The sequence below is a fragment of the Pituophis catenifer genome, unplaced genomic scaffold (assembly GCF_029215685.1).
Source record: "Pituophis catenifer annectens isolate HBS135680 unplaced genomic scaffold, rPitCat1.0.hap2 SCAF_1, whole genome shotgun sequence".
Taxonomy (NCBI): Eukaryota; Metazoa; Chordata; class Lepidosauria; order Squamata; family Colubridae; genus Pituophis; species Pituophis catenifer.
The window spans coordinates 221,300,287-221,326,658 of NW_027256881.1; the positions used below are offsets into that span (position 1 = coordinate 221,300,287).

General features: G+C 38.0%; 1 protein-coding gene across 1 annotated transcript; it reads left to right on the forward strand.

Moving 5' to 3' along the window:
• The first annotated feature begins 825 nt into the window (after positions 1-825).
• MARCO (macrophage receptor with collagenous structure) lies at positions 826-24,098 on the forward strand. The gene is made up of 17 exons (XM_070957048.1): positions 826-931; positions 3,195-3,296; positions 6,742-6,936; positions 8,783-8,827; positions 10,126-10,170; positions 10,867-10,929; positions 11,051-11,083; positions 11,906-11,959; positions 12,059-12,103; positions 12,411-12,518; positions 14,319-14,426; positions 19,268-19,312; positions 20,874-20,957; positions 21,817-21,870; positions 22,787-22,831; positions 23,437-23,610; positions 23,968-24,098. Exons 1-17 carry the CDS (start codon positions 826-828, stop codon positions 24,096-24,098), a joined length of 1,437 nt encoding a protein of 478 aa, XP_070813149.1.
• The last annotated feature ends 2,274 nt before the right edge of the window (positions 24,099-26,372 follow it).

The window sequence follows — 26,372 nt, forward strand, 5'->3', positions numbered from 1 at the left end:
CAAAGAAACGTCAATATTATTAGAGACGGGGCGGGGTGGGGGGAAATTCATATATCATCTGCGTATTCAATATTGGCTAATTTTTGTTAGCCAACAGTAAGTATATTCTCTCCTAACCACAGGCTTATATTAGTCATGATGCAAACTCACTGCCATGTTCCTATTCTTGGTCTTTTCTTATCATTTTTCTCAACAGTTTATTACAATAATTTCCATCATTATATTGTTTGGATTATCATCATTTGTATTGGTGGCTTAGCTATTTTTTCATTTCCTCTATTTTGTTCTGTCTCTCGTCTCTCTCAAGGGATGCTCTTAGGTGCTCATGGAATCAGGGGGAAGTTTTAGAGCTATTAATACCTTTTCTTCTTGTGCAAACCCTCCACCCCAATCTCCCACTGCTTCAGCATTTTTCTTTCCGCAGTTCTCTCATTTCACAATGACAGTTACAGTCTATTAGTTGCTGCAATCACTCCTATCCGTAAAACAATGCTGACTTAAACGTATAGACATGCCTTTACATAAGCACGATGGGTCAAAGAGAGTTAGAGAGAAATCATTGTGCAAATGACAAGAGTCACATTTCAGAATAAGGATTTTAGTATTTAGCTCTATCTCTTTATCCTTAATATTAACGGGTATATTCACCAGCCCATGCTTAGACTTTTTTGGAGGAAGTACAAAAGGCAGTGTGCTAGGAATTTTTTTCTTTTCTTTTTTGCAAGTCTAGTAAAAATAAAATCCAGCCAATGGCAAGCGTTCTTGTAACAAAATGTATTTCCAGGAGATCCTGATAGGATTACAGTTTACAGTAAAACTTTGATCATGAACAACTCAAATAGCTTCATTGATGATGAATTCAAAGACAACAAAACATTCTCATTGTCAGATAAGATGACTTTTTCTGGACTCACACCATTTGAAATTAGTGGTAAAGTATTTTTACTATTTGATGATCATGTATGCTTAGATCAAAATATCTAAGACAACTTATTAGTGATTGATTAATGAGACTTTGTCTTTTATAAGGTATAGTATAGTATAGTATAGTATAGTATAGTATAGTATAGTATAGTATAGTATAGTATAGTATAGTATAGTATAGTATTGTATTGTATTGTATTATATTATTATATTATTATATTATTATTATATTATATATATATATATTATATAGTATATATTATATATACTATATATATATATAATTATATTATAAATAATATGCATTATTTTATGGCAGTAACATAAAAATATGGAAGGGTGCCATGGAATTTCATGATCAAGACTATAATCCTAAATTTGGATTGTAATCTTGGTCATGACATATATGTGATGGGAATACAATGGTTTATGTCTATGCAAATACTTGTATATATGCATAAGTGCCAGTAGGGATTCTCAATCATCCAGGTCATGATAATGTCCCCAAGGTGCTTTTCCAAAAGGAAACTGAACTTTCTTGTTGTTGTTGTTGTTGTTGTTGTTGTTGTTTTCCTTGAAAACATTTTGCTTCTCATCAAAGAATCAGAATTGAAGAAGCTTCTTGGATGAGAAGCAAAAACTCTTCAAAGAAAAAAAAACCCAAGGAAGTCCAGTAGCCGTTTGGAAAAGCACCATTGGGATATGCATAAGTGGTTTCTAAGGCAGACTACTCATTCGGTAGCATGGAAGTTTGAAGAGCACATACACGGATGAATACTTTTTCTCCAGAATTTAGCTGAGGAACCAGAAACCAGAAACCAAGCAGGATAGGTCCTGGTTATGATTTAGATTGGGATCACTGAGATGTTTAGAGCTAATGAGTAGAATAAGTGATAAAAATATATCCTGGAAGAAAGCAATGGCAAACCACTTTTGCACATTGCCATACAGGGAAATCCAGGAGGAGGCAAAAAAGTCAAAATGGGGATTGTGTTTGCATTATTGAAATTCCATCCTTTGGTATGTGCCTGGAGACAACATCCATATGCATAACAGTGGGGCTGTTATGCATAATTGCAGCCATCAACCTGACCTTTTTTTTTTTTTTTTTTTTGACATACATATGTACCTCGGACACCATGTTGACAAGAAAATTTCATAGATGGAATCACTGGAACTGAATCATTGTTATCTTTTCAGTTCTGTACATTTCACTAAGAAAAGAAACAAATGAAATGTGCTTTTGAACTATCTCGTTTGCTAAAAGATATTCCTAGTTAGAGAAATCAGCAGAAGTCTCATTATATGTTAATCAAGGATGGATTTAAAGTTGCCTTTCACAATGTGCTGTGACACATTAAGTGCTATTTTTCACACGGGCAAGGTTTTCATTACAACTATTTGTAAAAAATGAAGGTAAAGGTTCCCCTCGCACATATGTGCTAGTCATTCCCGACTCCGTTTCAAAGCCGAAGAGCCAGCACTGTCCTAAGATGTCTCCTTGGTCATGTGGCTGGCATGAAGAGCTTTGTGGGGAAATACACATAACTTTTATTGATGGGGATTGTTGTCCCTTCAAAGTGAGATTGTGTCAATGGGACTTTTCAAATGGACATTGGAGCAAGAACGGATTTCCTCAGAATTGTTCAGCATGCACCTATATCAAGTTTGTAAGATTTTTCAACATTTATTCAACTGGCTGTTGTCACAGATTACATCGAAATACCTTAAGAAGCAAAATTATATTGCTTAGTTGGTTTTATTTTTGTATTGATTGACCTGTATGTCACTGACTTTTACAAAATTTACAGTAAAAGATAGTGAAAATTAGTACTAAGGTGTGGGTTCTTGGGAGACTGTCATTTGTTGATTGTAGTTCTCAGTAGATGTCTTTAGAAATTTGAATGATCAAATATACTTCCAAATAAGCTTGCATAGTTTACACTTACACTGCCTTTTGTCTAGAAATTAGGCAATTAACTCTCTGTTAAACATACCAATAAAGCAGGGGTGGGCAACTGTGGCCCTTTTACAACCTGTGGACTTCAATTCCCAGAATTCCTGAGACAGCCAAGCTGTCCCCTGCAATAAAGGATAACCTGTTTTAATCCTGCTATTCAATTGGATCCATGTTTTATAAAACTTTGGGTAGAAGATTATTATGACCTGAAACTATCATTATTTGACCAGTAATGGTAGTTTCAGTCACTTGTAGAGCCAAATGATGGACTTACATTACGCTTTATATTTTGTTTTTCCCCAAATTTTAGAACCAAACAACAAGAAAAAGACTTGCCGATGCTGCATTTGGTCTCTACTTATAATATATTTGGTTATACTCACAGGAGGCATGGGACTGTTGGCTTATAAAGGTAACCTGTATTAAATGTAATTTAGTTTTTTTTTAATCAAAAGATTAAAAACTGCCTGTTCTCACACTACTGATATTGGTAAATCTAGCTGAGTGAAATCCTTAGTTAACCTGCTGCCTTGGGTAGATACCCTCAGCAGCATTGAAGTATCAGTTCAATGTACTATGTTATATGAAAGTCACAACTGGTGGTAAGGACCATCATATTATGTCCCCCAAGCAGCCAGATGTTTTGTAGTGTCCTCTTTAACTGATTGCTGTATTTCAGATCCTGAAGGGTTTTTCCCCCCTATTCCCCCCTGAAAAGAATACAGAGTTAAAAAGGTAAAAAGAACCCACCCATCCTAAAAAGTTCCAAAAAAAGTGAGAGCATTTCTAACTGGTACTTGAAAAATAAAAACAGTGCCAAAGATGATTCCCAGTATTCACTAAATAACCTTCAGACCTTTAGTTTCTCAACTTTAGTTTTCCAGATGCTTTTGTCTTCAGCCACATGTGAGACTGATTAGTCATCCTGGGTTTTCTCATCACAATCTGGGTAGCTCTTTACAATGCTTTTTATCTTGTCAGACAATATTGAATGTAAAAACAGCAGCAACACAACAATAGGAAACCATTCCGTAGTCTAGATTAAATCGCAGAAGTATGCTCGGGACAGAAGAAGCTAAAAGCTAAAAGTGCCACTTGATTCCAAGTATTCCTGAGCCTTTAGCTGGTGAATTATGACCAACAAGTGGGGCACACCTGGACAGAAAATGTGGTACCACCACTTTTCTTTTGATTGGTTGGTTTGTTGATTGATTAATTGATTGATTGATTGATTATGTGCCATCAAGTTGTTTTCTACTCCTGGCAAACACATAGTTTTTCTCTATTTTTCTTTTAGCCTACATTTAAAAGAGAGAGAGAGAAGGAAAAGGAAGTGGGACATTAAAGCATAGAAAAGTCAGGGAGAAAGGAGATGAGAACATCATACTAGAAAAATGGATGATAAATGCACACCAAGACAGAGTAAGACAGTAAATACAGGGATTGTAGGTCAAGGTTAAAGGTCCTTGTGAGACTGCAAAGATTAAAGGCAGCATATTGGCTTTGGGGATCTTGTAAATGTTCTTAGCTTTCTGGCTAATAATGATGATCTCCATTCCACATCTGCATCGCTTGTTTTCTTAGTACTTAATGGTTCACAGCTGAAGCCAGGAATGTTTATATTGGATGCAGCAGGTAGCAGAAGCCACGATCTTGTGGCCATTCCACCATCAGTGATGGTACTATATGAACTTATCCAATGATTGTATACGGCTGATAACAAATGTGCCTCCTATATGAGCTGGAAATTCTGGTGGGTAAACAAATGTTGGTCGTGTTCTTGTGATTGCCATTCTTTAAATGTTATCCTACCTCTTCTCAGTATAGAGAACATGTGCTAGAACATGAAACGAGGTTTTAGTGCATTTAAATTGCGTTGAAAGAAGGGCATGGAAGTTCTGCTGGTGGGGCTAATTCAATCATATACCGTGTTTCCCCGAAAATAAGACCCTGTCTTATATTTTTTTGAACCCTGAAATAAGTGCTTGGCTTTATTGCCATGCGCTCAAAAGCCCAATTGGGCTTATTGTAAGAGATGTCTTATTTTGGGGGAAACAGTGTAGGTAGAAGTTACCCTCTAATGTTGCAATGATCACCAGATTGGAAAATCTTCCACTTCCACTCAATTTCTTTGAAGAAATTTTGTTGTTGTTGTTGTTGTTCAGTCGCTAAGTTGTGTCTGACTCTTTGTGATCCCATGGACTGCAGCATGCCAAGCACATCTGTTTTCCACTGTCTCCCTGAGTCTGCCCAAACTCATGTCCACTGTGCTGATGACACTGTCTGATCAGAAGAAACATTAGGGAACACATATCCCAATAAATGAAGTCTCTGGTCAGCCCCTGTCCCTTTGGAAATGAACATATCATGTCCAAAGAGAATGTCCATAGATAATGTTTTCTTGCTTCGGCAATACCACTGTTCCCATTTTTAAACATCAGATTAAATTGTATTGCATAAAGCAATATATTTCCTCCAAACACTAACTTTGAAGTAGCAAACACCTCTCCTGCACGAGCTGCATTGGCTCCCGGTGGTCTTCCGGGTGCGCTTTAAGGTGTTGGTTCTCATCTTTAAAGCGCTCCATGGCTTAGGGCCAGGGTATTTGCGAGACCGCCTGCTGCTACCGATAACCTCCCACCGGCCAATACGCTCTCACAGAGAGGGCCTCCTCAGGGTGCCGTCGGTCAGGCAATGTCATCTGGTGGCCCCCAGGGGGAGAGCCTTCTCTGTGGGGGCACCCGCCCTGTGGAATGAGCTGCCTCCTGGAATACGATTGATCCCGGACCTCCGGACCTTCCGTAAAGCCCTGAAGACGTTTTTATTCCATCAAGCTGGCCTAGCCTAAATGATTTTTAATTGGGATTTTAAATTTTATGGATTTGGGGGTTTTAAATTGGGAAGCCAGTGATTTAATTCTTTTTAATTATCTTAACCTTTGTATTTGTATGTTTTTTAATTTTGGCTGTTCACCGCCCTGAGTCCCTTCTGGGAGAAGGGCGGTATACAAATTAAATAAATAAATAAATAAATAGTTACCTATTAATTAAAGTAAAATAATAAAACATGAATATTGAAAAGGCAACGGGCTAATTGAATCTGAATTTTGTATCATTCATGTCATAGAAATGTGAAAGAGTCAGTAGGATCCTGCTACAATAATTGATTTGGTGTGTTTTATATAACACTAGCTGGACGCCCGTGCTTCACAACAAAACTATGTCATCGGGCATGATAAATTGACACTTAAAGCCTAAAACTTAATGTAGAATGTCTAACTCCATAGCATCAGAGCATGTTAATATAAGGCAACTGGCAGTTGGAACAGTGTTCCTTTCAGGTGGGGAGGGGTAGTAGAACGTCTAACTCCTTAGCAAAAGAGCATGTGAATATAATACTGTATACGAAATACTAATGATCTGATGGTCATTTCAAAAAATCCTTTCTTAGCGAGCACTTAGAAGCCAAGAGGAACATACATGCCAAATTTCAAGTTTGTAGGCTTTACCGTTCTGGAGTTTTCGTGATGAGTGAGTGGTATTTGGCTTTTATATATATATAGATTAACAATAGCAATAGATCTGTGATTTGGCCAGGTATGACATTGAAGGACACGTCCTGGTGAGAGTTTTCACAAATTGTGATTATTTCTACAACTTCAAGAGAACATTCAAGGCTGAAAATAAGGCTCCCTGACAAAATAATAGGATTTGGTTAAAACAGGAAAATTCTTCACCTAATTTTACATTCTCCCAGGGCTATGTAGAAAAATGAAAATCAATTTTGAAAATTAGCACAGTTGGGTAATGGTGAATAAAGTTTGGCTATTTCATTACTTTCTGTTCAATTTTTCTTAGTCTCTACGATGCACAAAATTATAAATAGCATGAAAGACGGCAGAACAGCAAAATCAGTGTATCATCTTGCCAATGCCTCCATTGAAATCAATCCTCAGAGTGGTCAAGAAAACTGGATCCACAATTTAAAACAAGAATTTTATGTAATCAAATTGAGCAACCAACATTTACAATGGGAAATGGCGAACATTACAGGTATATCCTAGCTTCGTGTAATCTGAATGCAGTTTTATTTTGTTTTGTCCATCTTCCTACTGTGCATATTAAGTATTTTGAATCAGTAATGGGTTTCAAATCCCAGGGCTACCGGTTCACTATCGGTAGCGTGCGGGTGCATGTGGTCGCTTTGCGATCGCATGGCGCTTTTGTGCATGTGCAGAAGCCTCTGCACATGTGCAGAGCATTTTTGATGACATCTGGGTGGGTGGGCGGGCGGAGGCTCATGTCACCACCATTAATGGTTCGCCTGAACGGGGGAGAACCAGGAGCAACCCACCACTGTTCTGAATGCTGTATACAAAATGGAATGGATTTCTTTGTTCAAATGCCACATTTATAATTCAGGGGACATTTCTGCTCTTGGAGTTCATCGACAAGAGCTTGAATATAAAAAATTAAATTTGATCCATTAAGTCATTAGAATCAAATTCTGTATAGGCTTTTTTTTCTCTGAAGCAAATGTACAATTATCTTAATCTCAAAGGTTTCTGATCAAGACCTTTCCAACACTCCCAATTTATGCTGAAGATAACCAGAGTATGTACATAAAAGTATTTATCATTTGCTAGTGATCATGTTGCATCTGCCTCTGTGCATATTATGATATAAGGAAGGAAGGAAGGAAGGAAGGAAGGAAGGAAGGAAGGAAGGAAGGAAGGAAAGAAAGAAAGAAAGAAAGAAAGAAAGAAAGAAAGAAAGAAAGAAAGAAAGAAAGAAAGAAAGAAAGAAAGAAAGAAAGAAAGAAAGAAAGAAAGATCCAATTTGGTACTTTCATCATCTTGATGTAGGTACTATGATGTTGTAATGATATGTGGGAAAGACCTTGGGAGGTGGAGCAAAGAGATGTTGTCTAGGGATAAGAGACAGCATAACCTGCAGCTGGATAGTGGGTGAGGCAAGAGACTCAGAAAGGATCATCCATAGTTTTAGTTTCTCAGGCTGTAAAGGAAACAACAGGAGAATTCTACTTTCAGATTGTGTAGCTTTACAATAAAGTAAAATTGGATTATCTGGTCATGTTTCCTGTCTGGTCAATCAGGCTGACAGATGTATCATTGATCTGGGGCATTCTGTTGGATTATGATCCAGGTTGGATTAAATAGCAGGTAAAGTCAATCACAAAGCAACATTCAGAAAACTGTTTGAAGCATGTCTATTGCTATTGCTGCCACCCACAGCTCTACAAGGTCACCAGAATAATCACATTAACATGCACTAGCCCACCCAGTACTACCGTTCAGGATTGGGTATCAGCCCTTTCAATCACCTTAGCAAAGACCAGAAATACTTTTTATACTGATTATATTCCTACTTGTCTGTATTTCATTGGTGCATTTGTTTCTTCTCCATGTAGACTTGTAGCTTGATGAGAGGTGTTGAACCTATTAGAGTTTGCAGTAATTGGGTGGAAATCTCTTGATCTGGTTATAAATACCCAAGAAGGCCCTTCTGTACACCTTGGAAATGTCTTGGCCAATAAAGTGATGGAATGGTTTGGAATGAAACTGAAATAAGGAAATTTGAAAGGAAGAGTTAATCATTTTGCATGATGGAAATGATACTGAGTGGAATTCAAACAAATGATCTAAATGTTCATACTGTACTGTAATCCATGAAAACAAAATGAGGGAAAGGAGGTCATAAATCCCATGAGAATGTTGAAAATGGTAACAATGCAGGTATACATAATGTAACTGGAGAAATGTTAAAATAGGGTTTACATCTGGAGTAGCTGTGCAGCTTGTTTAATAAGCATGTGAAAACGGATTGGTTTTAGTTACAGACTTATGCTATTTCCAACAGATGTCAATATCTTTTTCAGATCAAATTAAAAGTAACATGACTCAAGGAATTGCAGGACCTCCTGGTGAGTAACTCTAGTATGATCTTCTAATCACTTTCTATTCTTTCATTTATTGCTCCAACTTAATTGAGGGATATTTGCTTGCTTGTTTTCTTGCAGACATTACATTATTCCAACTAAATAAACTAAGGCAACATTAGAGAACACCAAGCACCTTTCATTTCAACCCTGAGCTACAAATATTTTCCTTTATTGGGTCCAACTTAATTCCTGTAAAGTATCTGAATGTGATATTCTATAAACAAGCAAATGTCATACATATCTGAGTTCTAGCACACAAAGTAGGCAAGAACAGCTGCTCTAAACTTCTACAGCATTCATTCGAAGCATGGTTATCAAATTGTTCATTTTTGTCTTACCGGATTCAACAACAATGTGTGAGAATGTGCCTGTTGAACACCATTGGTGGATGGATCCACAGAAATTAGCAATAATCTGTATTTGTGCATTATTTGTAAAAGGAACATGAGAACTAATCCTATTATCCAATTTTCAGGGATGGAATATACATGCATGTTTTTAAAAATGTATTTGAAAATGGATAGGTTAATGGAAATAATGTAAAAAGAAAAAGCCAACTAGGAATATTAAAGAAATCATATTAAGGAAGTTTCCAAAAATACCTGTTAAGCGAAATATATATTCTGGGAGAAATGTGCAAGAAAATGCACATGAATTTTCATGTGGATTAAAGAAGAGAAAAGCAGTTAGATGCAGAAATTGGCTGGAACAAATATAAGGAATGAAAAGAAAAAGATTAGTCGCAGAAAGTAATCAGAACTGACAGATTCACCTATCCCTGATGCAAATAGGCTGGGTTGGATAGCTGGACACTTGAGTAGATAGATCCCATGATTATGTATACAAAGTTCAAGAGCAGACAATTTCTGTACATGTAGGCACTTCAGATCTCCTGCCAGATGAATACATGGAAGAAGATTAGGGGCAATGGCTACACATTCCCTTCATTCAAAAACACATATTCTCTGAATTTTTCCCATAATTCAGTGATGAAAATCCAGTGATGAAAATACTCTTACTAATAAATTCATATGCCAGTTATAGTAACATATAAATTTAGTGGCCCTTTAGACTGGTTTCTGCTGCTGATTGTGTGTGTGTGAGAGAGAGGGGGGGGAGGAAGGGAGAGAGGGGGGGGAATGAGAGAGAGAGAGAGAGAGAGAGAGAGAGAGAGAGAGAGAGAGAGAGAGAGAGAGAGAGAGAGAGAGAGAGAGAGAGAGAGAGAATAGCAATTTTGAAGACCAGGATAAAAATAAGAACCTTCTTTTTTTCATAATCAGGTCCCAAAGGAGAAATGGGAATTCCAGGAAGAAAAGGTGACCAAGGTAATAAAGGTCATATTTTCAAATAATCAATTTTGAATTTAGAGCATTGATCCAATTCAAATGTAACAGCTCCAATCCTTTAATAAGCTACATGCCTATATACTTCATGTCCCTCTTACTTGGCCATCTTCCTGAGTAGGATATGAAGTCAGGAACAGTCATGTGTCTGTTTGTTAAACCTAACAAAATGGCTTCCTAAACTGAATTAATCATAGCCTGAACTGCACCTTGAATTGTCATTGCAAATTGCAAATGTAGCTAGGAAATCAGATCTAACCTTTATAAATTCATTAATAGCAATAGCACTTAGACTTATTTACCGCTTCACGGTGCTTGACAGCCCTCTCTAAGTGGTTTACAGAGTCAGCATATTGCCCCCAACAATCTGGGTCCTCATTTTACTGACCTCGGAAGGATGGAAGTCAACCTTGAGTTGGTCAGGATCATATTCCAGGCAGTGGGCAGAGTTAGCCTGCAATACTGCATTCTAACCACTGTGCCACCAGGGCTCTTTAAAATAATGAATACCTGTTTCATTGCTGAAGTGCAGTTAATGTGAAATGAAATGGCCACTAAAATAGGCAGCCAATATGTAATTTTTATGAAACTGGCAGATTCAAGGGCTGAATTTGAATCATTTATGGCAAGTATATCATATAAAATCTGCTATAACCCCACAACTGTGGTATCTTTCAGGAGATAAAGGTGAAAAAGGAAACATTGGTTTAACAGGAATGAAAGGAAACCAGGGAACAAATGGTAAGCAAATAAAACCACAATCCCTATCTTCGAGCAGAGGGCTGAGGGTGAGGTGATGATATTACTGAATTTTGGATTTTTTAAACTGAGTGAGTCCCTCCCCCCCCCTTTTTTTTTTCAGGAATCGGACTTCCTGGACCCAAAGGAGAACCTGGTAATTCCTCAGCTGCAGCCTGAGGCTCTATGCTGTGAAGACAAGAGGGGTGTTATCCAATCCATATGAACCATTTAATTTCTTTTGGCTGTTCCTGGGTTTCACCCTGAAGGACATCACTCTAGATTTGAGTGAGCCATGAGCCCACCTCAAGTACTCAAGCATCTTTGCTACTTTTTGCAGGACTTTGCTACTTTTGTCTCAAGAGAGACTCAAGAAGAATATTAGACAACAAAGCAGGCATTATGTGTGTGGGGGGGGGGAATAAACAGTGTATTGGTCTTCTGGAGTGGTGGGAAGAGATTAATTTTCATTAGAACCAGTTATTGCCTTATCTAGATTCCTGCATGCCAGGATATGGGGTACTGTACATTACAGCAAGTTCTCTATGCCTATATGGAATATTTATAGCCTTGTAGAATTGTACTATATTGTAGTACATTCTGCCGTGAATTTATTCTAAGATCAAAGGAAGGTGGAGGAACCCACTCCTTGGACCCTGAAATAATAAGAAAGGAAAGACTCTGTTGTCTCTTTTCTCAGGCTGTGGTCAAAAATTTTGATATTCTCCATTGATGATTTTGAAGTGGAGACCTCTGTTAGGCATAATACATCGTTTCTAAACCAGAATTCAAAATCTCTCTTAAACCTTTTCCGTCTGTGCTTTATTTCAGATCACAAAACTGAGATGGTTTTAAGTTGAGGACTATTTATATATATACCTTTCTGCTAAACTGTAAATCCTATTGAGCTCAGTGATACTTAATCCCTAGTATATACAGAGAAAAAGATTGCATTTTAATGTATCCTTTATATTTTTAGGAGTTCCAGGAATACAAGGATATGTTGGTTCCCCAGGAGAAAAGGGTGATACAGGTAATAAAGTAATCAGATGCTGAAATTCAAGTAAAGTTTAATTTCGTTGCCAATTCTTGTTTCACATTTATTTTTCTTTTCTCTATATTTTGTTTATAGGAGCCATGGGACCAATAGGGACAAAAGGAGAGCAAGGTTTACCAGGTAGTCTATTTCATGCTGGTGGCTAGATTTGCCCCTTTAAGCGTTTTTTTCTTAAAGTAATTCTCCTGAGAGATCCTTAAATATCACTTCTTTTGCACTTGAAAACTTCACTGGTCAGACCAGGGAAGTCCAGTCTAGCAACACACCAAAGCAAGTCAAAAGTTTATTATAAGGCTACTGCAGCCCTGAGACTACAAATGTAGCTTGAATTGCAATAAGATTAAACCTCTTGACTTCAATACTGGACACTGAGTATGGTGGCTCAATTAAAAATAATTATTAAATGCACACATCTCTTTTATATCAGGTTTATCTGGACTAAATGGTGAAAAGGGATCAAAAGGGGATCTTGGGCCTGCCGGACTAAAAGGAGAACCAGGAATGAAAGGAGAAATGGGGGAGATGGGATCTCGTGGTAAGACGAATTATTATCATTTTGAAATGAGAAATATTTTCTTCCTACCTATTCTTAATGCAATGCAATTCTGCTGGTGCTATGAGGAAGAGGTGAATGATAAAGTAGCCTGATTCTGTGGGGTTCTTGATGGTCTAGAACTTGGTTTAGAGCTGTGGTGGCACAGTGGTTAGAATGCAGTACTGCAGGCTAGTTCTGCTGACTGCCGGCTGCCAGCAGTTAGGCAGTTTGCGTCTCATTGGCTCAAGGCTGACTCAGCCTTCCACCCTCCAGAGGTCAGTAAAATGAGGACCCAGATTGTTGGGGGCAATATGCTGACACTATAAAACCTCTTAGAGAGGACTGTAAAGCATTGTGAAGTGATATATAAGTCTAAGAGCTATTGCTATTGCTATTGGTTGTTTGCCTGCAGGTATTTCATTACCCAACTGCTTGCCACTGATGCTGTTACCTAGTTGGGAAATGAAACATCTGTAAGAAAACAATCAAAATCAGAGAGCACCAAGGACCTCACAGTTCAACTCTGAGTTACAAATATTCTTATCTATTGTCCGGAGTCTCTGAGCTGTATCAGATATTTTGCAGGGTTGGCGGCTGTGTAAATTACAGTCTGGGGATAAAACAGAATGAATTCATCTATGTAGCATGGATTCCCGCCAGAAATGTATGATATTGCTTTTGTTACCTGAGTTTGCCCTCAGGAAATAGATTGTAAAGTTTAAGGCTACCAAATTTGGATTGTAGATCTAGGCTATCACTAGATGGCAGAGTTTCTTGTATTTCTTTGCTGCCATCTATCATTTCTTTGCAACTGAAATCAGTAATGCCTAATTTCTTTTAGGTTCATTTTTAAAGGAAAAGTCATTTATTTTTCTTATTACAATATGGATAGTTATTACATTAACATAATTCCGAGACACATTATACAGAAAGAAATCTACCATGTAAATTAAATCGGGTACCATACATGTGAAAAGTTATCATATATAAGAAGTACTCCAATTATAATTATTATTAAGGTAAATCATAAAATCCAACCAATTTAATCAAATTATGGTACCTGCTTCTGAAATCTCATGACTTGTAGGAAAAAAAATCATAAAAAATAAGTTTGCCTATGATTTTCTTTCCTAATAGCTTTTCCAAACTACATTAAAATTCTCCCCAACCCATTTTATGTATTTTATGTAATTTACTTATATGTCTCTCCACTTGACAAACACTTTATTTCCTATTCCACACTGTGTTCAATCATTTATTCAAATCCAACCAAACTAAACTCAAAACTCAACTCCCCCAGCTCACAGCTGTGACTATGGGTACTATCTTTTTTTTTTTTTTTTTTTAAAGAAGAAGTTGCAAGCTAGATGTGTTGTAATTGTTAAAGCCTGAAGTAAAATACTTCTGTGACCCAAATTAGCACAATCTTTGTTAATGGAGTGCCTTCTAGATGGGTCGATGGCCTTCGTTTCTCATAATTCTCTAGCCAGTTTGGCATTCTGGTTGTGAGTTATTGAGGCTACCTTCTAAATCATGTAGAAACTCCAGATTGAGAAAAATCTGTCTTAATTCATCATTCACATGACAAATGATCTCAAGGGCCTGTTGACCCAGAAACAAACTATACAGCTTCATCATTAATAGAAAGAGCTAATTGATTAGACTGTGATTGTCCTCAGTGAAGCAGATATTAAGCAAATTAGTTGTGTTATGATGATGCTGCAACTGAAAACAAATCAGGGACTATACACACGAGAAAACTTCTGCCTTTACGCTTAGTGTGTTTAACTTGCTAAACAGGCTTACCAGGATCGAAAGGAGAAACTGGTGAAAGCGGAATCATGGGCCCAAGAGGATTAACTGGTCAAACAGGAGAGAAGGGAGAGAAGGGAAATCAAGGCCAGGATGGTAAGTGAAAACAACCAAGTGCTATATTGAATGTCATATTTAGATCATGGAGGATAGTCAAGTACTCAATATATTTTCATGGTTAATGTGACATTTACTATTTTCAGAAGTAAATAGTGGGAACATGATATGGGTTAGTATTACGGTATCATTCAACCAGCAACTACTCAGACAACAAACAAACCATAGTCAGCCATATTTTAGCAGTTCCCTTTCTTTCTTACTGGAATCTTAGCAATCTTTACACTGTTTGACTAGTTGGTCCTTCCTGTTTTCTTTATTAATTTGGGTGGGGGGGGAGGAATAAGAAAACATGGTGACCTAACAGAGCAGAGACCTACAACACATGGAGTGGAGAAAACCCCAAATTTCACATCTTCCATAGGGAATGAAATAGAACTGGGAACAGCAGAATTCGTCTGGCAGTTTGAGGTCATTCATTCCTCTTGTCTTTGTGTCTTGAGACTCAAAGGGAAATTTAGCTGTAGAGTAATAGATACCACATCTAAGTGAACAACATAGGACTATAGGTGAGATCTGTAAAACTACTACAAGCCATGGTTTTATACGCTATGTTTAACCCATTTGTCTATAATCTGGGTTCCTACATCACATTAGATTTAACTAGTGGTGGGTTGCTCCCGGTTCGCACCGGTTCACAAGAACTGGTAGTAAAAATTTGTAGTAGTTCAGAGAACCAGTAATAATATTGGCTGGCCATGCCCCGGAACCGGTCCTGGCCCGATCACTGCTCGCTTACCCCGCCCACCTCATCAGAGCCTTTTTTTTTTTTAACTTTTAAAAGCATTTTTTCTACAACCTCTTCGGCTGAAAAAATGTTTTTAAAAGTAAAAAAAAAAAAAAGCCTCTGATGATCGCGCAGCTCAGCTGGGATCGTCAGAGGCTTTTAAAAGCATTTTTTCTACAACCTCTTCAGCCAAAGAGGTTGTAGGGGGAAAAATGCCTTTAAAAGCCTCTGGCAATCCCAGCTGAATTGCCTGATCGTCATAGGCTTTTAAAAGCATTTTTTTCTGCAACCTCTTAAGGTTGTAGAAAAAAAAGCTTTTAAAAGTAAAAAAAAAAAAGTTGGCCACGCCCACCCAGTCACATTATCCCCCACCAAGCCATGCCCACAAAATAAGCCACGCCCACAGAACCAGTAGTAAAAAAATTTAAAACCCACCCCTGGATTTAACCATATCATGGCTTAGGGCAGGGGTCTTCAAACTTTGCAAATTTAAGACTTGTGGACTTCAACTCCCAGAATTCCTCAGCTAGTCATGCTGGCTGTGGAATTTTGGGAATTGAAGTCCCTAAGTCTTAAAGTTGCCAAGTTTGGAGAGCCCTGGCTTTGGGTATCATGCGAATCAGTTCATTGCCATGCCTCTGAAAGGCTAAGGAAAAATAGCTAGTCAGATATTCTCATTGTGAAGGAAGTAGTCTAAACAATCTTGTTCTGCTCCATGAATTCATTCCTCAGAATGCTATTAATATATCCAAAGTGTTGTCCTATTGACTACTAGGGGAACTAGTAGAGATAGCAGGTAATGGACTCTTTGTTCTTCTGAATGTCCCTACTTTGATTGTCCCTGATAGAAGACTGATGCTCTGAGGCTGTCCTTTTAGTCTACTACCTATAGGGGAAAAAAGAATAATTTCTTCTCATTTCCATCACTATGACATTAGAAAGCTCAGAGATGCAAGTTTATTTTTGGTGCCCTAAATATCAAGTGGAAGCCCAAATAATGTCAATAATGTACCATGAGGTCATCACATTAATAGTATACTGTACATTGCATTTGTTGTTGTTGTTATTTTATTATGGTCTCCTGAGACATATGACATCATGTTCCTTGCCCATGACTGGATCTAGTAACTTTCTTAATCAACACTATTCTCACCCTTTGAGGCCTTAAGACTTATTAGCTTTGGTTCCACTCGGATATATATGAATTCTAAGTAAAGGTGAAATCTACTTACCTTCCTTACCGGTTCAGAAGCGCACACACGCGCGTCATGTGCACACACAGACCTTCTGTGCATACGCAAAACCTTCTGGACATGCACAGAAGCAGGGGTGGGTTCTACTTACCTTTACTACCGGTTCACAATGGGGCCGCAAACTACATCATACCGGCTCTATTGGATAGATGGAATACCACTTACACAGTGTTCAACTTTACCTGTCTCTACTCCCCTTACTTGTCCCAGCTTCTACTAATCTAGCAGTTTGAAAGCACATAAAAATGCAAGTAGAAAAATAGGGACTACCTTTGGTGGGAAGGTAACAGCGTTCTGTGCGCCTTTGCTGTTTAGTCATGCTGGCCACATGATCACAGAGACGTCTTCGGACAGAGCTGGCTCTTCAGCTTTGAAACAGAGATGAGCACCACCCCTAGAGTCAGGAACGACTAGCACATATGTGCGAGGGGAACCTTTACCTTACCTTACTCCTTAATTCAACCTTGGTGTCCTCCAGAGTTGTAGATTTCTTCAGTCCATTCTCAGCCACTCCTGAGGATTAAAGAAACATAGCACATCTGGGTTGGGGAAATCTCCCTTAAGTGGGCACTATTTTTCTTTTAAAAGGTATGAATAGAATATATATTATCATTGGGATAATTTATTCAAATATCATTTGCTGTCCTTTAGTTTCTGCCTTATGACTTTTCAATAATTGATTTTTTAAATTGTTTTTCTCCCACCAAGACCCATGATGATTTAATGTTTTTCATTAGTCTTCCACTCAAGGCATTAGTGCTACATTTGACATTCTAGAACTATAATCCAGTTGGTAGTTTTACTCATCCCTAAATATATTCCTGCAACCTCTCCTTCATGTAGAAGTTTCAAAGGGTATATTCTCCTATTCTCATTTTTATGTTTATATTTTATATTTCACATTTTGAAACTTCCCATCTCCCTCAGAGAGGGACTCTGGATGGTGTACAATATAATGTATAAATTTAGAATCTAGAAGAAGGCATGGATGATTATAGGTAAAGGTGAAGGTTCCCCTCGCACATATGTACTAGTCGTTCCCAACTCCAGGGGGCAGTGCTCATCTTTGTTTAAAAGCCAAAGAGCCAGAGCTGTCCGAAGACGTCTCCGTGGTCATGTGGCTGGCACGACTAAACACCAAAGGTGCATGGAACACTGTTACCTTCCCACCAAAGGTGGTCCCTATTTTTCTACTTGCATTTTTTACGTGCTTTCACACTGCTAGGTTGGCAGAAGCTGGGACAAGTAATGGGAGCTCATCCCATTATGTGGCACTAGGGATTTGAACTGCTGAACTGTCAACCTTTCAATCGAGAAGCTCAACATCTTAGCCACTGAGCCACTGTGTCATGGATGATTAAATGCTGTTGAAAATTACTTTAAATGGTGAAGGGAGGGTTGTCATGGCATTAATCAGCCCAGTGGTGGGTTGCCCCTGGTTCGCACCGGTTCTATAGAACTGGTACTAAAACCAGCGGGAGGCTCCACTCACTGACCCTGACATCATCAAAACGCTTCTGCGCATGCACAGAAGAGCACAGAAGAGCCCATTGTGAACCGGTAGTAAAGGTAAGTAGAACCCACCCTTGAATCAGCCCCACAACTTTGCTCCTCTGGGCTCCCTACTCAAAACTGAAAAGCAGACAAGGCTCTCTTCTTAGACCCTGCCAGTCAGAATTCTTTAACAGATGGGGTCTGCAACATACCTTCTCTGCCTGACTACATGGTATGGGCCAAAGTATTCAGACGAAGATGGTTCCACAGGTAAACTGGTCCCATGTGGGGTTTACATAACCAACACCTTGAATTGGACCTGGGAGCAAACTGGTACCCAATGCAGTTCACAGAGCAAAGATGTTACATGTTTCAGATAGCCCCATGTAGAGTGCATTGCAATAGTCTAGATGACCAAGGCATGAGTGACCAAGCAGAGGGTCTCGCTATCCAGGGAAGGATATAACTGGTGCACAACACAAAGTTGAACAAAGGCCCTCCTAGCCATGGCTGCTATCTGCTCTTGGACCAGGAGCTATGAGTCCAGGAGGACCCCAGATTATGTACTGGGTCTGTCTGAAGACCAAAAATGATAAACGTCTGGATACAGAGCGGCCCATCCACTGACTTACCAGGGTACAGCTGAAGTCAGTTTTTCCTCATCCAGTCCCCACAGCTTCCAGGCACTATGAAAAAATGCCCACAGCATTACTTACTTTACCTGAAATGGAGATATAAAACTGTATACCATCAGCCTATTTGTATCCCGTGGTGGCAGATGATCTTGGCCAGCAGTTTCATGCAGATATTAAAAAGGAGCAGAGAGCACTGAGACCTGTGGTAAATAGGTCATAAAACCCGAAACTGTGCCACCCATCCTCAATTAAATAATTTTAATTTTTAATTTTAATAATTTTAATAATTATTTTAATTATTTTAATTAGCAATTTTATGATGTTTGTGTATCTATATTTTTCTTGACTGTACACCACCTTGAGTCTTACGGGAGAAAGGTGGTATAGAAATATAATAAATAAATAAATAAATAAATAAATAAATAAATAAATAAATAAATAAATAAATAAATTCCCTAAATTGGCCCAAAAAGTTACCATGGTCAACGGTACCGAAAGCCTCTGAGAAGTCAAGAAGACCAAGGATGGATGCATCACCTCCATCTTTCTCCCACCAGAAATCATCCAGGAATGCGACCAATGCTGATTGGTCTATATTTTCTATATAATATATCATTTCGTATGTCATGTTCATAACATCCAAAGAATGTCCTTTCACTTATAGAAACACACTCAGATATACAGACAAGGAAATATTATTTTCTCTTTCAGGTCCACAAGGTTTCAACGGTCCTCCTGGACTACAAGGAGATAAAGGTAAATAATGTTGTATAAATGCAATTGAAATGCCCTTCTTATCATCTATACCCTGACACAAACATTCTCCAACACTATAACCCTATACTTACCAGAAGTCAATTTCCTTATATTCAGTCGCATTTATTCTTACATACTGTAGATGTGTTCAGGAGCACAATAGTCTCACCCACTTCCTGGAAGTAAATGTTGCTGAATTTAACAAAGGTTACTTTTGAGTGAAAATCCATGGGATTGTACTTCACAGCAAAGTATGCTTACTAGGCAATAAGACACGCAGAGGTCAATAGGACTTACACCTGAGTAAATACTAAAACAAGAGCGACTAAAGTTTTTTCCTAGAAATAATTTGACATAATATAGAGAAGTCTCCACTGAAATTGCTAGATGTAATTACATTGTTGTTCCTAAAAAAGGAAGTGACTACTGCTCACTTATTTGGCACCAGATTGTATACTTTAAAAGTGTAATTTGCAAACTTTCTTCCCCTTTTTCTCCTCTTTCATTGATCAGCTCTTTCTACCTCATGAGCAATTATCAATTTATGAAGGGATTTTGACCTTCCTCCACATTAGTCAATGGACGGGGTTTCTCCCAAATGGTAAAAATGAATTTTCAGTCTCTGTTTAGCCTTCTAAACACCGTTCCATGTTATAGATTTGCAGGCAAAAACTGTTCTACTGACATCAGCAAGAAATGATACATGGTGATGTGAATCAGCAAAAGATGAGGCAGGATATGGTGGCCATTCTCTGCATTTCCTTTTGATACAAAGCTGCTTACAGCAGGAGGTTGACAGTAAGAGCAGATTTTGCTTGCAAATCTATAATGTGGAACCAAAGGGGCAAATCTACAGAGCAAAATCATCTACGGTAGTCTGGCATAACCTAGTACAGGTAGTCCTTGACTTTTGATCGCTCACTTAGCAACTGTTTGAAGTTACAACGGACCCACCAGAGCTACTTATAGCCTAGGTTTCAAAGTTCTGATAACTGCCCTCTTTTGGTCATGTGATTGCATTTGGGGTGCTTGGCAAGTGGCCTGCATTTATGACCATTTCCAGTTTCCTGCATGTGACTGGGATTTATTACATTTGTTTTTGGCCGGAAACCATTTACTTATGATGTCCAGGTATAATGGGTTCACTTAACAATTGCTACATTCATTTAATGACTGTGGCACTCATTTAATGACTGTGGTGTTTGCTTAACCAAAAAACTGTTGTAAAATTGGGCAAGGTCCCTTGATGACTTGCTTGATGACCACCAGGTTCAATTGCACTCATAAATCTATAGTCTATGTACCTTCTGATCGACAACTTCCAGAAGCCACAGTTTACATGACTAATGTTGGCCTGCTTTTTAGACACAGTGGTTGTGAAGTCTAGGAGTTGTAGTTCAAAATGTTTTGACAGCACATGATCAGGACCACTGTTCTATTACTAAGTAATATTTTCTTATCAAATTAAAAGGATGGTTCTTAGCACACCTTTCTTTGTACACAATGTGCAACTATTCCTTCACATTTGGTATGCTATCACACCCTTTGATTCACTTAACAGGTGCTACGGGAAATGTGGGTCGACCAGGAGCTCTTGGCCCAAAGGGTGAACAAGGGGAGACAGGAGCAGCAAGTCAAGTTCCAGGTAACCAAATACCATGGGTTTTTTTAAAAAAATTGTATTATTGAAGTCAATATTCCTCTGGTCTCCAGTTCAATTAATAACCAGGGCCTGGTGGCTCAGCAGACTAATAGCATTGTGATTAACACCAGCTGTCTGCAATTACTGTAAGTTCGAATCTCACCAGGCTCAAGGTTGACTCAGCCTTCCATCCTTTCTAAGGTAGGTAAATTGAGGACCCAGTTTGTGGGGGCAATAAGCTGACTTTGTATAAAATATACAAAAGTATGAAGGCTATTGCTTAATGCATTGTAAGCTGCCATGAGTCTCCGGAATTAAAAAAAAAATTCATACATAAAAATTCTTTTTTTCTGAATGCCAATTATATAGCGGTTTTAAATTTGTAAGTCTTTAAAAAAAGTCCTTGTATCAAAGAAACAAAGTAAAACTCACCAGATGTCAAATTAAACTTGCGATTTTGAAAGTCTCTAATATCCATGGTATAGTTAAGTAGATCATCTCCAAATGTGATTACAATGTAAGCGTAGCTAGCTTAACATTCTTTTTAAAGGCGCTGTTACAACTGAGAGCAAGAAGTTATCTCCTTGTTTCAGGACACTCAATCCAATAGGGGCATTACAATCCCCTTGTAAGGAGCTGCCATTCAGAGCTTGTGGACAATCTCCTGTTCTTCTCTTCTCCAGAGAGTTTCCAAAGGACTGGTCTACTTGCCAATTCTTCATGACAGTCCTAGTCTCTGCTGTTCATAGAGACATATTTAGTCAACCATGACTCACCTGACAGCTGAAAGAGCTGCAAATAGCATGCTGAAACATTAGCTTCCAAAGACTTTCTAACCTGTAGTTCTTCTTTCTTCTCTCAGGCCCACGAGGACAAAAAGGTGATCAAGGTCAAAAAGGTAGTAAGGGAGATACAGGTAAATTCCAAAACCAATATCAATATTTTGCACATATATATATATATATAATCAAATGCATATGAACGTTATGTTTTGTTTTGGCAGAATATGGATTTATCATGTTTAATTATTATAGGCAAGTATAGCCCAAAGTGCACTCATGATAACTCTCAACCCACTCTCCATAAATTCCTTTTTATTGAAGGTACCGGATTACCCCGTATGCCCTGTTTGGTTGCTCTTTAATGGAAAGCCACTGTAAAGATTCTATAATGCTGCTTCTCCAATTTTGTTGTTTCATACATGGGGGAAAATTAGCCTATTATGGTAGTAGCAAAGAAAGGAATTGCAAGCAAAAATCCATTCCAGGACCACACATTTTCAAGGGGTCCATGAAGTGAAATAAATATTTTCTCTGTTTTAATTTCTAATAAATATTGATAGGCATAACCCACACAAACCAAACTTTTCAGGGTCCTCAATCATTTTTTTTTAAAAAAAATTAAATATATATAAATATAAAGTTGGTATAAAATAGTTTGTCATGAATGCGACTGCTTGAGGGCTCTTGGATTGGAGCTGAAAGGCGAAAGGGATGCAATATGCTCCCTCCCATATGCTGGGGTAGACCAGGTGTCTCGATAGAAAAACACTTAAACTTTCCCTTGGTTCAAACTGATGAAGGGAGAAGAATTTGTGGCTCAGAGATTAATACAACTGCCTAACATGCAGGCAGCCCAAGTTTGAATCCAAGTAAGGGTATGGCTAGCAAGTAGGATAGATAATATCTTTCTGGTGCATGTTGTATTTGTTTTATTCATTTATAACTCCATTGTGTACTGTTTCTGCTTTCATTTATGATTTTTTTAAAAAAACACACACAAATTATCTGGATGTTTCATTAACACTTGTTTTGTTAATTCTCTTAAACTAGGATCACCAGGAGCACAAGGTTCTAAAGGTGAAAAGGGCATCTCAGGTAAATTATTCCCAACAAACAATTTGTAAAACTTTTTTGAACATGTGGGTTTGAGCTGGGTTTTTTTATCTAGCATCAGAGCAAAACCATAGCAAAAGCACAATTTAAAAAAAAAACAACACATACAGCTATGCCTGTTCCAGAAGTAGGCAAAACAAAGATAATATTCTTTGTATCAGGACTTATAGATAAGTAATATGGTGCAATCCTTTTGTTAGAAAAGCTATTTGTGTTTATTATCCTTTGTATTCCTACATTTTAATCCAGGGGTTGTCTTCAGGACCTAACTAATTGTTAGTGTTATGTTATTCTTTGCCAGGAGTGGCTTATCCATTCAGTTATCCAATATTATCCAATATTAAGAAACAAAATCAAAATGTACAAACACCAAATAAATTTATGGAGCATCAGTTGCAGGATTTGCCGAGAATGCTGTATTAAAAATCCCCCATTTCCTTCTAAGAGAGTTTATACTGAACCCTCCTTTAGATGTGGAAAATGTATAGATGGAATAGAAAGGTTCTTTTTCAATGGATACTTGGTGTAATCAAACCCTTAATGCTTTTGCCATTGTATTTTGAAATTGCATATGTGAACAACCACAGGATTCGGTGCTTTCCTGAGACTCGTAGGACAAGACAACCGTGGCCGTGTGGAGATTCTGCACAACGGGCAATGGGGCACCATCTGTGATGATCATTGGGATGTGAATGATGGCCATGTGGTTTGCCGTATGCTGGGGTTCAGTCGAGCTGTTAATACCTTCACTGCACCTGCAGGTAATCTACTTCACAACTTCCATCAAATCAGAAAACAAGAGATTTTGTCTTCCTTCCTTCCTTCCTTCCTTCCTTCCTTCCTTCCTTCCTTCCTTCCTTCCTTCCTTCCCTCCTTCCTTCCTTCCCTCCCTCCTGAAACATGGCAAGGGAGCATCTTTGCTCTGGCCCTTTGTTCTAGAGAGGAATTTTAGTCATCTGAGAGTACAGCAAAAGGGAATATGGTTCCCTCAACAATCCCTCATATTTGTACGATCAGGTCACACAGCACAATGACATCAACAGAATTTGTTTTCTCACCTTGGAAACAATTTATATATTAACTCATTATATCTCTGCTTATGTATTTTGGCTCATCAGGATCTGGACAAATCTGGCTGGATGACGTGCAATGTTCAGGAAATGAACTCTCCATTTATCTGTGCAGTAAACGTGAATGGGGTGAAAACAACTGCAGTCATAGTGAAGATGCTGGGGTTGAGTGTGCTTAAGGCAGTTTTGCAGCACAACCTGTAAAATAGTATTGAAATAAGCATCTCAGTCTCATCATGTGGTGTGTATCTTACTGATCAGTTACCTAACGCTCATTGTCTTCTGTTGCATCAATGTATTTTTAGGTTCTTCTTTGATCAGAGCCAATTTTAAGGATGTACTTGATGTATCTAGGCTCATAGGTACACTGAGGAATGTTTTTATGTAAAAATCCCATAAATTGTATCTCCATTCACCTGGATGAAGGATCTATTGATACAATTGGACTTCCTGATAAGAAGCACATGTGGAAGATACATACCACAACACAATGAATATCTGTCAAGTTAGATTTCATCTTCAATAAAGTACAATGGCTTTGCTAGGTTCTTCTGTAGATAAAACAACGAAACTTCACATCATTGTTTTATAAAACAGCTGGGATTCCAGGAAACGTTCACAGCCTTTGTCACCTGAAATAAAACTTTACAAAAAAGAATGACCATGTTTCTTTAGCCTGTATCTTACTTTCACCCTCTTCCAGGGGTGCCTTTTCTTGAAATTCCACATCAGGGTGACATCATGTTGAATCCTGATTCCGAACCCATGCATTGCTCCAGAGAACTCAAATGCACTGCTTTCCTATTGTGAGCCTTTGTCTTCCTTCAAGGCATAGCCCTTTGGGTGTCTGAAGCGGAGTCTAAGATATTAGCAATAGCACTTAGACTTATATACCACTTCATAGTGCTTTACAGCCCTCTCTAAGCTAAGGTGACCAGACGTCCCGCTTTTGGCGGGACAGTCCCGCTTTTGAGCAATTTGTCCCGCGCCCCGCGGCGTTTTAAAAAAGTCCCAATTTTTCATTCTGCCTCCTGAGTCCCGGCTGCCTCCTGAATCCCCGCTGATGGCTAGAGGGAAAAAAAACTCTTTAAACTCTTGCCGCGGGGCTTCAAAGGGCCGACCTACAGCTGATCAGTGTTAAAAAAAAAATGAATAGACCCATGCCTGCAAAAATAGAAAAAACAGCCCCTGTTAACAGCTTCCGCTAGGTTAATTAGCTGCAAAAAGCTGCAAAAAGTTCCTGGAGCAGATTTTTTTTCCCCTAGCTATGCTGAAAACAAAGGCGAAAGTGAAAGTAAAGCTGCAACGTGACAAAATGAGGCAGAGAGAGATTTCTTTCTTTTTCTTTTTCTTTTTCTTTTTCCTCACCAAAAAAGGTAGGTACAAAACTGCAAACAATGGGAAATTTTGGGCAAAAGAGGAGAGTTCAAGATTTTAAAACACAAAAGAAAAAAAGCTCTATTTAACTAGGGAATTGTAATAATTGAGATACTATTAATAATTGTATATTGTGTTGACAGCAGAAATGGTTAAGTTGTGGTTTGGAGGAATATATGGGGGAAATTATTTGGTTTATTATTATTGGTAAATATAATTAATTGATTTGTAAGAAATTGGATTGCATGGAAATAATTGGAATATTCATGTTCATATTGATTAATATACAAAAAAGATAGTTATATAACTAATTGATTTATATTAAAATGTTGAATTTGTATTAAACAACTGTATTACATAATTACATAATTAACCAATGTGAGGATGGATATAAAAATAGATGACAATGGGAAGGGGTATAATATAGAATAGAAGGGAAAAATTGAATTTGATTAAGATTAGAGATGAGGATGAAGGGTAATATTGTTTTTTTAAAAAAATAGATGAGGAATAAATATGGCAAAAAGGAAATATAGAAATTGTAAATTTAATTGAAATGACTAAACGCTGTTTAAATTTGTGAACCAGCCAAATATTCTGTTCAAAGAAAATACATTGTATGTTTGTATGTGTGTTTCTAATTATTGCTATTTATTCATATTTGTTCTCTTTTATTCTTTAAAGTTTAACAATTCATTCTTAATCTTAATATCTTTATATTTGCTTGAGGTTGGCTTTCTTCCCTTTCATCTTTTTTATTGTACAGCAATCTTTCTCCTCAAACCTACCACCACTCTCTTTTCTTTCCTTCTTACTTTCTCTTCCCCCCACCCTCTTTTTCTCCTCCCTACTTCCTCTTCCTTTCTCCTTCTCTTCCTCTCTTCCTCCCTCTCTTACCCTCACTCCTACTCTAATTTCCATTCCTTCATCCCTCTCTATTGCTGTATCCTTTAATGCATATGGACTACTCAGAGGGCTGAAAAAGTTATTTTTGACTGGTCCTCACACTTTTGACCAGTCCTCAAACTTATGACTGTCCTCACATTTTACATTTTTGCCCTATCTTGTCATCATGG